Raw genomic sequence first — 16,827 nt, forward strand, 5'->3', positions numbered from 1 at the left:
CGCGCAGGGTACGAGGTCCGCGCGGCCGCTTCCTTCCGGTCGCCGCCGCCGACGGATTCGCGCGGCGCCACCTCCTGGAATCGGACAACCGCCGGCACCAGCACCGGATTCGCGTGCCGTCGATCAGGTCCCCGCGGGCCGCGCCTCCTCGCCATGGGCCCCCTGTCGGCGCGGCTGCTGATCCAGCGGGGGCGACCCAAGTGCGACCGGCTGGGGAAGATCCGGAGCCTGGAGTAAGGGCCGGGGCCACACCGCCCTCCACCAGGGCCTGGGTCGGCGGACGGTCGGGAAGAAAGCCTGGGACCGTTCCTCTCTCCCTGCCCGGCCCCGTTATCAGCCTGTCGGTTCGACAGAGTCTTTAATCATTCGGGACAAACGCCGTTCTGTCGTTATGAGATGGGTCAGGTAGGCCCGGAGCGGCATTACCTCAGAAGAGGGTCCAGGCTGCTAGGGAGACAGTCTTGCAGAAAGAATATGGAGCAACCTGTTGAGAGAATTACAGAGGACTGGGGAGCACAGAAAGCCCCCCTAGAGGATCAGGAAAAGCATCCTGGAGGGGGCCAGCTGCCCCAAGTTATAAAGTAGGGACAGGGTTAAAGTAAGTGGGGGAATGTTGCGGATCGGCCATGCACGCAGGAGAAATGTCAGGTGCCAAAGCCGTCAAAGGCAACCTGGGCTGCCGTGCGTGCGGGGTGGGAGGCCTGCCTGCCCCCTGAGCCCGCCCTGTCTGCCCCTCTCCCCAGCCTGTCAGGGATGAATCTGCTCTCAGAGCACTTGGACCCCAAGCTGCTGAGCCGCCTGAAGCAGCTGCAAGAGCTGGACCTCTCCAACAACCAACTGGAGACGCTGCCCGCCAACCTGGGCCTGTCCCACCTGCGCATCCTCCGCTGCGCCAACAACCAGTTGGGCGATGTCACTGTCCTGTGCCAGTTCCCACAGCTCGAGGAGCTCAGCCTGGAGGGCAACCCCTTTCTGACAGTAAGTGGGCGGCCCCGCATCCCGGGCCAGCACCCTGGGGGCTCGGGCTCAGCCACAGGCTGGGGTGACCCCGAGCCGCTCTCCTCCCTCATCCCCCAGGTCAGTGACAACCTGAAAGTTTCCTTCCTCCTGCCCAAGCTCCGTAAGGTCAACGGCAAGGACGCTTCCTCCACTTGCTCTCAGGTGGAGAACCTGAACCGGGAGCTGACCAGCAGGGTAAGGGGCGGGGCGGTGTCTCTGGTGCTTGGGAGCAGTCGGGGGCCTTGAGGAGTGACAGAACTGGACATTTGGAGGACACCAAGGGGGGTTACAGGGGCTCTCTGTCCCAACCCCAAGTGGCCCTGAGCCCCTAGCCCGACCTGTTGCTTTGAGCTTGGCTGTGGCGCTTGGCCTCTTGTCCTTGGAGGTCGTGCCCTGGCAGGGGAGGCTGGGATGCTTTCATGGTGACTTTACCCTGGGCCAGCTCCTCCCTTCAGGGGCCTGTCTCTCCCTCTGTGTTGCTTGGGTTTGTGCAACCTGCAGCTGAGAAAGCTGTGATTCGGGGAGGCATCCCAGAGGCGGTGAGGTTGAGACAGCTCTGGCCCTGAGATTAGAGGCAAAGGTGCCACAGAAGGTCCAGGAGAGCCGGGGTGGGCTGAGCCTGAATCTGGTCCCTCTCGTGCCAGGTCACAGCTCACTGGGAGAAGTTCATGGCCGCACTGAGCCCAGAGGAGGAGGCTGAGAAGGCCCAGGCAGACTTTGTGAGGTCGGCCGTCAGAGACGTCCGCTATGGGCCCGAGTCCCTCAGCGACTTCACCCAGTGGAGGGTATGTCCTCACCCCGCTGTGCTGGGAGTCGCTTCTCCCAGCTCCTCCCTGGCTGCCATAGCCTGAGCCACCCTGGAGGTCTCTGGCCATGAGGGGATGTGGGGAGTGGGCAGGTCAGGGAAGGAAGCCCTATGGGCTGGAAGGACTCTTCCCCAGCTCGGGAAGCACCCTCTGACTGGGCGTCTGGGGAGGGGCTGGAGGCCCCCGGGATGTGCTCAGCTTCCTGATGGCCTGGCTCCACCCAGGTGCGGATGATCTCTGAGGAGCTGGTGGCCTCTGGTGGGACTCAGGTGCATGAGGCAAACATCTCAGAGAGGCCCCCAAAAGCCACCACTATCCAGGAGCCTAGGGTGAGTGGTTCCATGGGGCTCCCGGGCTCCCAGGGCCTGCCCTGGCCCTTCCTGCCTAGGGAGGCATTAGGAAGGCGTCCTGGCAGTGTGCCCAGGAGATGGCCTTCTATGCTCGAGCTGGTTCCCTCTGACCCTGGTACCCCTGGCCTCCCGTACCCATGGGAGAGTGCAGTCCAGCCTCTGATGGGGAGGAAGGAAGCCCTGGGCAGATGGACACATGGTCACCAGGCCCTCGGGTTGCCCCCGCCCCCTCCTCCACAGGCCGGGCCAGTGGCCTCGAAGCGGCCAGGTGATGGCCCAGTCAACCTCTCTCCCAACAAGCGGGTGTGCACCTCCCCGTTGGCCCAGGTGGAGGGCAGCCCTGTGGGCTCTGCTGGCAGCCAGGTGAGCTACCAAGGTGGCAGGGGGCGTGTGGTGGGAGCAAGGCCCGGGGGCAGCCATGACCCCCCTCTGCTCCCACAGACTGCCCTGCAGCTGGAGCCCCTGCACTTCCTGCAGTGCCACAGCAAGAACAACAGCCCTCGTGACCTGGAGACCCAGCTCTGGGCCTGCGCCTTCGAGCCAGCCTGGGACGAGGGCACGTCCTCGGCGGGGGGCAGGCGGGGCGAGGGCCACAGGGAACAAGCAGGGCAAGCTTTCTGGGCACGGGGCCTGGGAATACCACGTGCAGGGGCCGCCTGGGTGGACAGGGGAATCGGGAGGGACAGAGAGCTCAGAGTGTCCTCAGGGTCAGGAGGAGGGGCTGCAGTGGGTTACCAGGCTGATCTCTCAAACAGGGCAGGCAGGGGCCACATCCCAGACCGTGGCCACGTGTGGTGGGGAGGCCGTGTGTGTGATCGACTGCCAGACGGGCATCGTACTGCACAAGTACAAGGCGCCTAGTGAGGTGAGTGCCGGGGCCCTGCTCCTGCAGGGTGGCAGGCAGAGCCTTGGCTCCTGGGGGTAGGAGCGCTGGGGTCGGGGGGCCAGACTCGGCCACCTACTCACCAGGTGACCTTTTTCTTTGATGCTGGGCTCCTGTTCCCGGGCCTGATCCTGCACGCGTGTAGCTCTGCCCCTCGGTGAGCCCTCCCCTTCCCTCCCCAGGAGTTCTTCTCAGTGGCCTGGACGGCCCTGACGGTGGTCACACAGGCAGGCCACAAGAAGCGCTGGAGCGTGCTGGCAGCTGCAGGCCTGCGGGGCCTGGTCCGGCTGCTGCACGTGCGGGCCGGCTTCTGCTGCGGGCTCATCCGGGCCCACAAGAAGGCCATTGCGACTCTCTGTTTCAGCCCCACACACGAGACCCACCTCTTCAGTAAGACCCCCTCCCCGAACCTCCGGGGCTCCCTTAGCACCCGTCCTGCAGCCTGACGCCTCGGGACTCCTTCCTGGGATGGCAGGGAGCTCCTGTGGCTGGCGGGCCTCATGCTGGCTGCCGAGGTCAGCGCAGACCGGTAGGAATATCAGGGTTTCATGGACAACTGACCAGGCTTCAGATTCTGTCTCTTCCCCCAACCTGCTCTGTGGCTTTGGAGGTTTCTGACAACCTGGGCCACGTCTGTGACCTGGGGACCTGGGTGGATCCCCTGGCCCTCTGGGTGTGATGAGGGTGATATCTGAGCAGAGACTTCGGGACATGGCTGCGTGGCGTGGGGCACATAGGTTAGAGTAAGGTAAGGATGGTAGGCCCTGGAGTCTTTCTCCCAGCCGTGGCCCTCCCTCCCTGCCTTGGGGCCGTGGTCTCAGCCTGGGATACAGCCTGCAGGAGGGAGCAGGGCCTCCTCAGGGCCACCTCTCTCCTTCCCATCCCCTCCTCAGCGGCCTCCTATGACAAGCGGATCATCCTCTGGGACATCGGGGTGCCCAACCACGATTACGAATTCCAAGCCAGGTGATGCTTTGCGGCAGGACTTCGGGGGATGGGCGTGGGGGTGGGCACACACCTGAGTTTGTGGCCTCACGCCCTCCCTCTCACCTGCCGGCAGCCAGCTGCTCACACTCGACACCACCTCCATCGCCCTGCGTCTCTGCCCCGTCGCCTCCTGCCCGGATGCCTACCTGCTGGCTGGCTGTGAGGGCGGCTGCCGTTGCTGGGACGTGCGGCTGGACCAGCCTCAGAAGAGGAGGTGAGAACGGGCAGGGGTGCCCTGAAAGCCAGTCCTCGGAGCCGGGCAGCCCCCAGTCCAGGTGTCTGACCCCAGGCACACCTGCTGCAGTGATGCCCGCAACACGCCCCCTGCCCTGGGCAGCCAGAGGCTGTTTTCACGGGCCTCCTCAGAGCTGCCCTGTCCCCACCTCCTGCCCATCTCTTGAGGAAAGGTCCATTCCCTCTCTAGGCTTGATCACCTCATCACTGCCCAGGTCCTGCCACTCACCAGCAGTGTGACCTTCCTCTGCCCAACATGATTTTGTCATCCACAAAGTGGGGACACTAACTCACATCCCAGGGCTAGTGGAGGACAACGGGACGGTGTCTGGGCCAGGAGAAGGGCCAGAAGGGCCTGGTGGAGGCGTGTGGCTCTTCTGTATCACCTGGAAGGCCTCAGACAGTGCTCGGCAGGGGTCCCCTGGCCTTGTGGGGCCCAGAGCCTGGTGGGGGAGACAGGCATTAAAACCCCCCCGAGTGTGATTGATGTCAGCTACAGAGGAAGGAGAATAAGGTGCTCCGAGAGGAGCAGGGAGGCCGAGGGGACTCCGAGGTGACCAGTGGCGGATGGACAGGTCCTCAGGCTCATGCTCTCCATGAGTCCCGAGGGAGTCAGGTGGGCAGAGGCAGGAAGGGTGCTCACACGGGGGAAGCGCAAAGGGCCAGTGGCAGGGACAGCTGGCTGACCAGGGAGAGCTGGCCACAGCTTGGAGAACTGGAGGGATTGGCACAAGGTGATGTGGCAAGGTTGCCTGGGCCAGAGGATATACTGGCCCTGTGGGCCCTGGTGAGATCTTGAATTTTATCCTGAGCATGGGGAATAGCGTGGGAAGAATTTTAGGGCAGGTGGCAGGAGGGAACTGTAATGACACCTCAGCACACACCGTGGCAGTTGTCCAGCCAGGTGTTGGTGGTGTCCCCCTGCCACACCTGGGAGTCAAGTCCTGGGCCTGCCTTCTCCCTCCCTGCCTGGTCCCCAAGTCCTGTGGCGTCTCCCCCACGTCTCAGATGTGTCTGCTGCTCGTGGTTGGTACTCGGCTGCCTTTCTGGCTCCAGGACTCCGGGCAGCTGCTGGGTGGCCTCTCCAAGCAGTGTGCCCGCAGCCACTCCCCACTGTCCTCAGCGTCAGAGCAACCCCCCGCACCACCAAGTCTCTGGGCCTAGAAGCACCCACTCGGCCAGTGAACTGCTCACCTCACTCAGCCTCGGAAGCGCTGCCTCACTCCAGAGCCCTTCCTGGCCATGTCCCTGCGCCCCCTAAGTTGCCACCGCCTGTGACTCGGCACACTCAGGTGCTGGCTCCCCCCTTCCAGGGCCTGGAAGCCAGGGAGGGCCCAGAGTAAGTGCCCAGCAGGCGTCTGAATGAGCGAGCGGCCCTTTGTGTGCAGCCTTCCTGGCTAACCAGCACTTCCGCTGCCCCACAGGGTGTGTGAGGTGGAGTTCGTCTTCTCCGAGGGCTCTGAGGCAACTGGACGGAGAGTGGACGGGCTGGCGTTCGTGAACGAGGACGTCGTGGGTGAGCGAGCTTAGCTCGGGACAGTCTGGCTTCCTGGGACCCAGATGGGCCCTGGTCAGGCCTTCTGGGGTCACTTCTCCCTGGGCTGGGGTTTAGGTCCGAGGGCATCGGAGGGGTCCCCACTGTGGGACACGAGTTGCCCGGAGAGGGGCCCCTGGGCACAGTTCTTCACTCTCCCCGACAGCCTCCAAAGGGAGTAGCCTGGGCACCATCTGCCTGTGGAGCTGGAGCCAGACGTGGCAGGGCCGGGGCAGCCAGTCCACAGTGGCCGTCGTGGTCCTGGCCCGGCTGCAGTGGTCGCCCACCGAGCTCGCCTACTTCTCACTCAGCACCTGTCCTGGTGAGTCGCCTGCCGGCCACCCCTAACCCTGCACCTCTGGGAGCTCCGCCCCACCTGATTCCCGTCTCTGTGCTGGCAGGTGAGGGGATGGTGCTCTGCGGGGACGAGGAGGGCAACGTGTGGATCTACGATGTCAGGCCCCTCGTGGCACAGAGGCCCCCGCCGCCAGCCACCCCGCAGGCCCCCACGCAGGTAGGCATGCGCACTGCGGTCCCCGCCAGGGCTGGGGCTGCCCGGGGGCCCGTGTCAGGAAGCAGGAGCCCAGCACCCTCTCTCTCCCCTCCAGATCCTTAAGTGGCCCCAGCCCCGGGCCCTGGGCCAGACAGTGAGCAGGACCATGGTGAACACGGTGGTGGCCGACCCCACCTTTACCTACCTCACGGCACTGACGGACTCCAACATTGTCGCCATCTGGAGGAGAAACCAGCCTTGACTGTGGGACGCAACTTACTCAGCTTTTAGGGTCGTGAGGGGGACCTTCTTATCGGTGACTTTTTTTTTTTTTTTTGGTGACTATTTTATATTAAAGTCTACTGTGTAAGAGAAGCCTGAGGGGAGCTGTTTGTGGGCCCCATCAGGTGTCCGCCGCTGAGTGAGGCAGGCAGGCCCGGCAGCTGAGGCTCCCAGGGCAGGGACGCCTGGAAGCACACGAGCTTTCAGTTCCTTCTGCTTGAGACGCCGCCGGGCAGCCCCAGGTTCCCGGGTTTTGTCCAGAAGGAGTTTGTTCCTGCCACCCTCTCAGACAGAAATCTGGCTCCCTGGGCTAGTCCTGAAATGAGGCCCCCGAGTGGCTCCGGAACAGGTCCCCCACCTCCACTGGACTGACCCAAGGCTGTGAAGTCACCTCTGCTTCAGCCCGCAGCTGGGTCTTTTCCTGCCACACTTTATTAGGAAGGTAAGACAGACTGTGTACAGGACACATCGGTGTCAGGGGTGAGGGACTTTCTACAAGGAGGCCCACGGCTGGAGGAAGTGCTTTTGTCCACCTGGTGCCTGGAGAAGAGCCGGGTGCAGCCCACTACTCGATTCCTTCTTGCTTGTCTTTGATGGCCACCTGAGGGGGAGGAAGGAGGCGGCGCCCTGAGCTGGAATGGCCGGGTGAGGATGTTGGGAACGCAGCCTCAGCCTCCCTGACCAAGGGCTGCCAGGACCTTGGCCAGGGGCCCCAAACGGTTCCAGGCACCGGGTAGCCAGCACCCCAGGGACCCTCTAGCCAGCCCTACTTACGCCACCATGACTTCCCTGCAGCACAGGTCCTGCTGCCTGGCGTGGCAGGGAGGCGGGGGAGTAGGGGTGCTTCCTGGTGAGCCTGTGACTGACAGACTGAAAATCTGACAAGCCGTGGATCCTTCCCACTCTAAATCGTGTCTGGACTTTGAAGCCCCCTGCGTGAGATGTGACCACACCCATCTGGCCTTCTTGATGGTGGTACCCTACGATAAGATGAGCTGCCCCCAGACAGATAAACCACAGGGCAGCGGCACCACAGGGAAGAGGCTTGGAGGGACAGCCCCAGGCAGCAGGCCCCTTGCTTCCATGGGGACCATGAGAGCACAAAGGGAGACCCTGGCACTGGGTGAGGTCCCACCCTGGGTGCAGACAGCAGGCCCCAGGCCTCACCTCCATGACCCCTCAGTCCACACTTCCCGGATGCTGTGGTATACACCCCTGTTCTGTCATCACCTCCGCCCAGCCCCCATCTCCCCCACTGAATAAATCAGAGGAAACAACCCGGGGATCGTCCTAGGTGTGGGCATGAGCACGCTGCAGCTGTGACCATACAGGCTGGCGTCCAGACTGACCCCAGCCCCTCCGGCTCACCCAGCTCCTCACCCGGAATCGCTCTTCCAGCAGGGAGAGCTCGCTGATGAGGTCTGTGATGGCGTTGGTGAAGGCCTCCTGGGGGCTGTAGTCCGGTGTGGTCTGCACGCGGATGATGATCTTGTGTTCCAAGGGGTGGGGGACTTTGTAGCCAGCAAACAGCACCTGTGGGTCCTTCAGCAGCTGCCTGAGACACAGGGATGGGTGGGGTGCAGGTGGGTGGTGAGCCTAGGGCCCTTGGGGCTCTGGCCCCTTGTGACCTTCCAGGCCTTCTAACCAAGGGTCTTCCCGTTGGGTTGGGGCCTATAAGCAAATGCAGCTGCTCTCGATCTTTAGTTGTTTGTGTTGTGTGATGTCGTTGTCACCACCCCACAGCCCCTGCAAAAATGTCCAAGTAAGACAGACATGTGAAGAAGGTACAGCATGTGGGGACTCCTCCCATACACACAGCTACATCCATGAGGATCAACGACCCTACCTAGTAAACACAGTTTCCAGCAACCTCTTCCCTCACGAGACGTCAGGGACCCTCAAGGGCCCCAAAGAAACCTCCCTAGGCAGTAAAAATCCAGCTAGTGTTCAGGAAAAAAAAGCCCCATTCCCAGCCCCCAAAGAGCATCTGGCACAGCAAATAAAGGCAGCAGGGGGAGAAGGCCCCAGGCTCTGAGCACTTAATAAAGTGGAAACGGAAATTCTCTGGGCGATGCAGGCTGGCAGCTGCCGTCCACACGCATGGGGTCCTGGTCCGCGAGGCTATGGGGAAGCGAAGCCTGAATCGTGAGCTGTGCCCTGGGCGTGTGGGGGTTTTCTCCAGATCAGCTCCCTGAAATGTGAGCACTGGGCGGGGGGGGCGGCTGGCACAGGTGGGAACACTGGGCTCACACAGTGGGGGCGGTGGGGGGCAGCAGGGCCCCAGGAAAGCCTGGGTGCACCACTGGCTTGGCGCTGGGCAGGAGGCATCCACAAAGAAGATGGGCAACTCCGTCCCCTACTTATACCAGAAGACCGGACAAGCTCCTGCCCACGGTCTCAAACATGCAAACCTGGGAAAGGCATGGCTTCACTGATGGCACTTTTCAGCAGCGAAATGACAAGTCTCTGGCCAATCCTACTGCTGGCCACCTACCAGGCCAGGACTTCACCGGTGCAAACACCCACCATCCAATTACCAGGAACCCACCAGGGCACCGGATGACCACACAGGCACTCTCCCACTTCCTTCCCTTATTCTACTAAGTTACAATCTCTGGCACACACATCTTAGAATGCCAGGTGTCACTGAGGTCACTGTCACAAATGGGGGCGGGGTGGGTGGCCAAAGCTGAATGCGTCTCCGTGCTTGTGAGCAGAGCCCCAAGCGGGCCTTCTTTCCTGTGGCTCGCTGCACATTCTCCTCCTTTAGTCAGATAACTGAGCCAACACAGGAAAGTGTCTACGTGAACAGAAACCGGTCACTGTCATTTTGAAGAAAAGGTACTGGGATGTGTGAATTCCTAGAGCCAGCATCCAGAAGGACTTCCTGGAGCTCAGAGAGACTTGAGAACATCTCCTGGAACTTAAGCTTGGCCTCTCAAAGAGCAACATAACCCCCAAAAGCCTCTGACTTGGAACTTACGATTTAATGATGTTTCCTAGCGTATGGTCTTCCTTGTTGATGGTGAACAAACAGGCATTGGGTACCTTGGTGTCCTTGTTAATGGTGATCCTAAGGGAGAGGCAGAGGCAACAGGTTGGTGGGGAGGGCCGCGGCTTCCCTCCTCCCCAGAGTCTAAACCCTGCCCTTCAAGGCAGGCTCAGGTCCCACCTCCTCCTGGAAGACTTTCCCATCTCTTCATCCCATAACGTCCTCTGTGACTCAGAGTAGCACCGTGGCTATACCCCAAACCCAGCCACGCCTGGCTCTGTGGGACCCTCATCTCACCTCTGGACTACTCCTTCTTCCTAAAGCAGAGCTTCTCAACCTTGGCACCACTGACATTTTAGGCCAGAAAATTCTTTTCTGTATGGGGGCTGTCTGGTACACTGTGGGGTATTAGCAGTACCTCTACCACTAGATGCCAGGAGCATCCCCTTTATGACAACCAAAAATGTTTGCAGACACTGCCGAAGTCTTCTGGGGGGGCAAAATGGCCCCCGGTTAAGAACCACCGCTCTCAAGGGAGAGTGAAGTGCCGGGCAGGGGCTAGACCGCAGAGCAGAGCCCTGGATACCAGACAGCTAAGAGAAGGAAAAGCCAGCGTTTAAGACGGTCTTCTTTGTGCTGAGCCCTGGACTAAGCGCTTTACATAAATTACCTAATTTAATCTCCCCTTAGAGAAAATTCTGTGATTTAATACAGTAATAAGCCCATTTTCCAGATGAGAAAAGTGGGCCTCAGGCAGACTGTCACTTGCCCAAAGGCACAGAGTTCTCAAGCGGGGGATCCAGGAGCCAAGTCCAGGCTATCTGAGCACTGGATTACATTTCCCTTCACCTGCAGGCAATGAGGCGTCACTGGAGGGTTTACACCAGCGAATGAAGATCCGGTGTGAGTCTCAGAGCCATCATTCTGGCTGCAGCAAGGATAAAGGTGGTGGGCGGGAAGACGAGTGAGGGGGCCTACCAGATCCCAGAGGAAAAGGACTTTGGAGCCAGACACACTGGGTTCGAATACAGACCGGCCACTTTCTGTGCGCCTGGGAAAGTTACTTAACCTCTCTGAAGCTCGGTTTCCTCATCTGCAAAATGGGGAGACTCACCAACACCTAGGACTGTCTTAAGTTTGGCAGACTCAAGTGCGAAGCGCTCTGTGGAGCTAGAGCAAAACCTTCTGTCCCCCCGGCAGCGGACGGGCAGAGAAGCCCCAGAACCTGCGGGCGCTGACGGTCGAGGGTCCGCGACCCTCTCCCACCGAGGCCGGTTCCACTTACTTCTTCTCGCCCTCGAAGAGCAAGAACGACTCGAAGGCGGGAGGCGCGTTCATCCTAGCGTCGCAGCAGCCTCCCAAGCCTCACACACAGCCGCCACCACCTCCGGAACTCGACCTATATAACTCGACCACTTCCGGGTTAGCGGCTGCTTCCGGATTATGCCGGTAGTGCCAAACCCGTGTGAGGATCGGCTCGTTGCCCTCTATCGGTCTGGAGGATCTTGCGCAGGCGCGAGAAAAGCCTGCCGGAGGGAGAGGGAGCTGGTGGCTCCGCGCATGCGTGAGTCGGGAAGGTCCTCTCCTGGGCTTACCTGCGGGCATGTTTTGACGCATGCTCCTAACGCTGGGGGCAGCTCTTTTGAGACATCTCTGTCTAGGCTAAGCCGGAACCCTGAACTCTTCTCTCTGCTCCCTTTGCCCCTTGATCCCTCTTTGGAAATGTGCCCTTGGAATACATGGCAAGAGGCTCTTGAATGGAGAATGGAGCCTTGGGTTAGTGGGCAGGTGTGACCAGCCGGGGCAGAAGAAGCCTCCCCTGGGCTAGACTGTTGTGTATGGATAATCCACCTGCCAAGGCAAGCTGCTACAAGACTCCTGGCTGGGTTGTTACTGGTTTACCAGGTGGGCTTGTAGCCTAGCGAGGTTCTTGTTAGGGGAGCAGTTGGGTGAGGGCCGGGGAGGTGGCAAGTGTATGCTGGTGGGGACAAAAAAATGTTGCCTGCCATTTCAACAAACAAAGAATGTTGCCGCCATCAAGCCATCAGCCCCTGACGGTGTGCCCTGAGGGGAATTCAGGATGGAGAAAAACAGGATACTGGCCCTAGATAGTTAAGATGCATATCTAGGAATCATTTCAATGCCCAGATTCTTTCATCTTCCGAAGAAAACTGCTGAAATCATTAACTTGAGATGTCTGTCTTTTGTGATTAGCGGTAATCTTTTGATGTTTGACTACAAGTGTTTTGTTTGTTTTTCAGCAAAAAACTCCTATATATCCTGGCTCCTCCCTTACCTCTTTGGAACAGTTCTGCAGAGCAATCTGAGAGGCTGTCTCCCAGGCTACTGTCCTCAGTAAGGTCCTCGATAAAACATAACTCGCAGGAACTTCCCTGGTGGTCCAGTTGTTAAGACTCTGAGCTTCCACAGGGGGCACAGGTTTGATCCCTGGTCAGGGAAGTTCCTCTTGCCGCTCAGTGCGGCAAAAAAACCACCCAGAAAACAAACAAAAAACCACCCCCACAACTCGCAGGAATTCCCTGGAGGTCCAGTGGTTAGGACTCGGCGCTTTCATTGCTGGGGCCCAGGTTCGATCCCTGGTCAGGGAACTAGAATGCCACAAGCCACGTGGAACGGCCAAAACCCCAAAAAATCACGCATAAGGCGCTTCCCTTGTGGCGTAGTGGATAAGAATCCACCTGCCAGTGCAGGGGACACGGGTTCGAGCCCTGGTCCGGGAAGTTCCCACATGCCGCGGAGCAGCTAAGCCCGTGTGCCACAACTACTGAGCCTGAGCTCTAGAGCCCGCGAGCCACAACTACTGAAGCCCGTGAGCCACAACTACTGAAGCCCGCGCGTCTAGAGCCCGTGCTCCGCTACACGAGAAGCCACCGCAATGAAAAGCCCGCGCACCGCAGCAAAGAGGAGCCCGCTTGCAGCAACGAAGACCCAACACAGCCAAAAAATGAATAAATAAATTAAAATTTAAAAAATATTTTTTTAAAAATCCCACATAACTCGCAACTTTTAGGTTGTGCATTTTTGTTTTTGTTTTGTTTTCAGTCAACACAGGTATGAGAGGAACTTGAAGGGATAAGGGATAAGTGAGTCGGTTTTGGTTGGTTGATATTTTGCAGACTACAGCTTAGCATAAAAGTCCCACCTGCGCGGTTTGAAGCAACAGGGGCTGGGGTCTCAGATTAGCTACTGAAGCCCTAACAGCTTTCCAGCTGTTTCTTCAAGGCTGGGGAACAGCTGAGGAGCCCCCAAGGAAATCTGGAGCTTCCCCCACCACTTCCCGGGAAGGACTCTTTCCTACTTAAGCTTTGAGACCTGGGGTGAGAAAATGTCATTCGCTGGAGGCCCACACCAACCTTGACTCTCCAGGCCAAGTGCGTGGGGGCCTCTTTAACTGCGGAGGAATAGAAGGCAATGACAGTAATGATGCCCCTTCACCCGTCTGAGTCATCCTGGGAAAGTTTGGGCCAAGGACGCTACTGAGAAATAAAATGTTGCCTGCCATGTCAGTAAACAAAAGATGCCGCAGCTGTCAGCCATTGCAGCCCTGCCCCCAACCGTGAGCCCTGAGGGAACTCAGGAAGGAAACAAAGAATATCGGCCGGCCAGCCATCATCAGACTGCAGCCAACCCCAAGGTGCAGCTTGATGAAACGCAGGATGTGAAAACACGGGATACTGGCCCCAGATAGCTGAGGTACATATCAAAGGAATGATTTTGGTGAGCCCAGACTCTTACATCTTCCCATACAAAGAAAAGCGCTAAATTCCTTAAATTGAGATATCTGGTTTTCTTTAATTAACAGTAATCTCTTGATGTTCAGACTACCTGCCCTTTGTTGCAAAACTCCTATATATCCTGGCTCCCCCTCACGTCCTCAGAGCAGTTTTCTCGGGGTTACTGGTTTTTTTTGTTCGACTCGGGGTTACTTAAGATGCTGCCTCCCCGGCTTGAAGTCCTCAGTATGTCCACCGAATAAAACATAACTCTCAACCTTTAGGTTGCGTATTTCTTTTTTCAGTTGACACTACTGAGAAAGGAAGGGGGCAGGGCACAAACTTTAAAAGAATGACACAGCCTCTGAGGACATAAAGTAGTTAGAACTGATTAGGCCCAAGATGGCGGAAGAGTCTGCTTCCAGTAGAACGTGAGCCTCGTTATACGCTCATTGCGATACGTCAGCATATGCTAAATGACATACCCACAGGCACCATGCCAGCTCTAAGGCTGAATAAAAGGCCAAAAAGTGGGTCACAACTCCTGGAAATCTCCGCTCCTTCCCCAAATAGTTGGAATAATCCTCCTACTCACTAGCCTATGAAATTCCCCTCCCCCTAAAAACTGACAACCCCATGCCCTGGGGCCTCTTGCCTTCTGAGTTGGCCCACACTCAGTCTATGGAATGTGTAGCTCCCTGAATACACCTGCTTTCACTTTACTGTGGCTCGCTCTTGAATTCTTTCCTGCAAGAAGCCGAGAACCCATACTTGGCGACCCGTCCCAGGAACTCACCTGAGACCTGGGACCTGACCATCCTCTTGTGCCCCACCTTTCCTTGCAACACTACCATTGCCAGGATTGCAGGGACCTGGCGGTGATGAGGCTGGCCTGGCCTTAACTGGGCTACGGGACAGAATGGGGAGAGGATTTTAACTCTGAAGGGGCTTCCCTCCCTGCCACTGTGGAAGTCTGTCCTCTCTAGGGAGTTCTGGTCACACTTGCCCTTTGATTCTCTGACCAACATGAGATCCTGAGCTCCAGAAGTTGTCAGCCCCCCAAAGAGTTTTCAGCAGCTCAATTTTGGTGTGCCCCGAGAGGAGTCCCAATGGCCATTCCCGTCTTCTCCTTAGTCTAAGGGAGACAGGTCTGCCTGGCACCACTGTGGAAGGGGCGGCTAGAACATGGGGTGCTAAGAAACATTTTCCAACCTTGGAAATATGGGGAAGGGGGAGTGTGTGGCATATCCCAACAACGCCATACTGGAGCACTGTTGAACAGGTCTGACCAGGGGTTATTTAAATATCTAGGGCAGGGCTTCCCTGGTGGCGCAGTGGTTAAGAATCCGCCTGCCAATGCAGGGGACGTGGGTTCGAGCCCCGGTCCGGGAAGATCCCACATGCCATGGGGCAACTAAGCCCACATGCCGCAACTACTGAAACCCACGTGCTTAGAGCCCCTGCTCCACAACAAGAGAAGCCAGAGCACCACAACGAAGAGTAGCCCCCCCACCCGGCTCACAGCAACTAGAGAAAAGTCTGCACACAGCAACGAAGACCCAACGCAGCCAAAAATAAATAAAATGAATAAATAAAAATTTTAAAAAAGCAGGAGTTTTAGAAAAAAACAAATAAATAAATAAATATCTAGGGCAGAGATCGTCAAAATGTGAGGGCTCCGGGACCAAATCAAGCCTGCCACCTGTTTTTGTATTTAAAGTTGCATTGGAATATGCCATGCCCGTTGGTTTCCTCATTGCCTGTGGCTGCTTTTGTGCTACAAGAGTAATGGTAACCAACACCTGCATGCCTGGGCCTTTGCCGAAAAAGTTTGCCAATCCCTAAGCTTGGGGAATGGACCTGTGTTTGACGTTTTTTTTTCTTTAAGAATTTATTTCTTTTAATTTTTTATTTTTTATTTACTTATTTTTGGCTGCGTTGGGTCTTCGTTGCTGCGCGGGCTTTTTTTGGCTGTGGCGAGCAGAGGCTACTCTTCATTGCAATGTGCGGGCCTCTCACTGCAGTGGCCTCTCGTTGTGCAGCACAGGCTCTAGGCGCGCGGGCTTCAGTAGTTGTGGCTCATGGGCTCTAGAGTACAGGCTCAGTAGTTGTGGCGCACGGGCTTAGTTGCTCCACAGCATGTGGGATCTTCCCGGACCAGGGATCGAACCCATGTCCCCTGCATTGGCAGGCGGATTCTTAACCACTGTGCCACCAGGAAGCCACCTGTGTTTGACTTTGAAATTTATTATTCAATTAGAGCCCAGACGTTGAAGTCACTTATTAACTTGTAGGTTTCCATCCCATAGAGAAGATAATTCCATCAACCAGTTTTGTATCTAATATCACAATATTATTCCAACGTTACCCAGACTCTCAAAATAGTCTATGAACTAGCTTTGCCAAACATTCATTTCCTCCTTGGAGTGTAATAAATCTCTGATACATGTTCATACCCTATACATTTTTTAAAATAAATTTATTATTTATTTATTACTTTTGGCTGTGTTTGGTCTTCGTTGCTGCGCGTAGGCTTTCTCTAGTTGCAGCAAGCGGGGGCTACTACTCATTGCGGTGCGCGGGCTTCTCATTGCGGTGGCTTCTCTTGTTGTGGAACATGGGCTCCAGAGTGCAGGCTGAGTAGTTGTGGTGCACGGGCTTAGTTGCTCCGCGGCATGTGGAATCTTTCCAGACCAGGGCTCGAACCCGTGTCCCCTGCATTGGCAGGCGGATTCTTAACCACTGCGCCACTAGGGAAGGCCCATTCTATATTTTTGAAACAGGAGGGAAGGAGGCAGGGCACAACCTTTGAAAGAATGACATAGCCCAAGGGCATGATATAAACTGATTAGAACCCAATGGGTCCAAGATGGCGGACAAGTCGACTTTTTCCACTAGACCTTCAACCTCAGTATACGCTCACGTCAGCAAGCTAAATGACACACCCACAGGCGCCATGACAGTTCCAAGACCAACCATGAAGATCAAAAAGTGGGCAGTGGCCCAACTCCTGGAAATCCCCGCCCCTTCCTGAAATAGCTGGAATACTCCCCCCACGCATTAGCCTATGAAATCACCCACCCCTATAAGAAATGACAACCCCGTACCCTGGTGCCTCTCTCACCTTCTGAGATGGCCCACACTCTGTCTGTGGAGTGTGTTTCTCTCTAAATAAATCCACTTCTTACCTATCACTTTGTCTCTCACTGAATTCTTTCTGAGATGAGACATCAAGAACCTGAGCGTCATTAGTCCTGAAACCAGGTGTGTGATCTCAGTTGGAAGACTGTGGGTCTTGGCAGGGTCAAAGTCCCAGCCGTGTGGGTTCAAGTCCAATCTGAGGTGCACAGTTTCATTTTTATGAGTCATTTTTAAAAACATATTTGAAAATTCTACTTTGACAAGAATTTCCCAAGAGAAGGTTGGCGGGAACTTGCCCAGATTTCCTACGAGTTGGGCCCAAAGGCGCATATGCTATGTGAGCTGGGCCCACTCAGGGCTTCCCGGGGTGCCTGCCCTGTACTGAATGCCAG

At 57.2% G+C, this 16,827-nt stretch overlaps 2 protein-coding genes across 2 annotated transcripts; one reads left to right on the forward strand and one right to left on the reverse strand.

Moving 5' to 3' along the window:
* The first annotated feature begins 51 nt into the window (after positions 1 to 51).
* LRWD1 (leucine rich repeats and WD repeat domain containing 1) lies at positions 52 to 6,844 on the forward strand. The gene is made up of 15 exons (XM_082671026.1): positions 52 to 233; positions 744 to 978; positions 1,078 to 1,194; positions 1,644 to 1,784; positions 2,030 to 2,134; positions 2,396 to 2,518; positions 2,597 to 2,711; positions 2,911 to 3,020; positions 3,221 to 3,428; positions 3,932 to 4,004; positions 4,099 to 4,239; positions 5,684 to 5,775; positions 5,960 to 6,115; positions 6,195 to 6,307; positions 6,402 to 6,844. The coding sequence occupies exons 1-15, from the start codon at positions 154 to 156 to the stop codon at positions 6,546 to 6,548; spliced, it is 1,956 nt and encodes a 651-aa protein (XP_082527152.1). The 5' UTR covers positions 52 to 153; the 3' UTR covers positions 6,549 to 6,844.
* Positions 6,845 to 6,987: 143 nt separating this feature from the next.
* POLR2J (RNA polymerase II subunit J) lies at positions 6,988 to 10,981 on the reverse strand. Its single transcript, XM_082671261.1, has 4 exons — positions 10,846 to 10,981; positions 9,552 to 9,641; positions 7,949 to 8,123; positions 6,988 to 7,169 (listed from the first exon to the last, which is right to left on the reverse strand). The coding sequence occupies exons 1-4, from the start codon at positions 10,896 to 10,898 to the stop codon at positions 7,134 to 7,136; spliced, it is 354 nt and encodes a 117-aa protein (XP_082527387.1). The 5' UTR covers positions 10,899 to 10,981; the 3' UTR covers positions 6,988 to 7,133.
* Between the last annotated feature and the right edge of the window lie 5,846 nt (positions 10,982 to 16,827).

The sequence above is a fragment of the Grampus griseus genome (assembly GCF_964374135.1).
Source record: "Grampus griseus genome assembly, chromosome: 14".
NCBI lineage: Eukaryota > Metazoa > Chordata > Mammalia > Artiodactyla > Delphinidae > Grampus > Grampus griseus.

What these genes read in the sequence shown, in the direction of transcription:
- POLR2J (XM_082671261.1), bottom strand. Translation starts at nt 10,898, where the DNA reads ATGAACGCGCCTCCCGCCTTCGAGTCGTTCTTGCTCTTCGAGGGCGAG. An exon ending in CTCTTCGAGGGCGAGAAGAA is followed by an intron (nt 9,642 to 10,845) that starts GTAAGTGGAACC and finishes CCTCTCCCTTAG; the next exon opens with GATCACCATTAACAAGGACA. An exon ending in TGCTGGAAGAGCGATTCCGG is followed by an intron (nt 7,170 to 7,948) that starts GTGAGGAGCTGG and finishes CCTCCCCCTCAG; the next exon opens with GTGGCCATCAAAGACAAGCA.
- LRWD1 (XM_082671026.1), top strand. Translation starts at nt 154, where the DNA reads ATGGGCCCCCTGTCGGCGCGGCTGCTGATCCAGCGGGGGCGACCCAAG. An exon ending in CGAGCCAGCCTGGGACGAGG is followed by an intron (nt 2,712 to 2,910) that starts GCACGTCCTCGG and finishes TCTCTCAAACAG; the next exon opens with GGCAGGCAGGGGCCACATCC. An exon ending in GATTACGAATTCCAAGCCAG is followed by an intron (nt 4,005 to 4,098) that starts GTGATGCTTTGC and finishes ACCTGCCGGCAG; the next exon opens with CCAGCTGCTCACACTCGACA.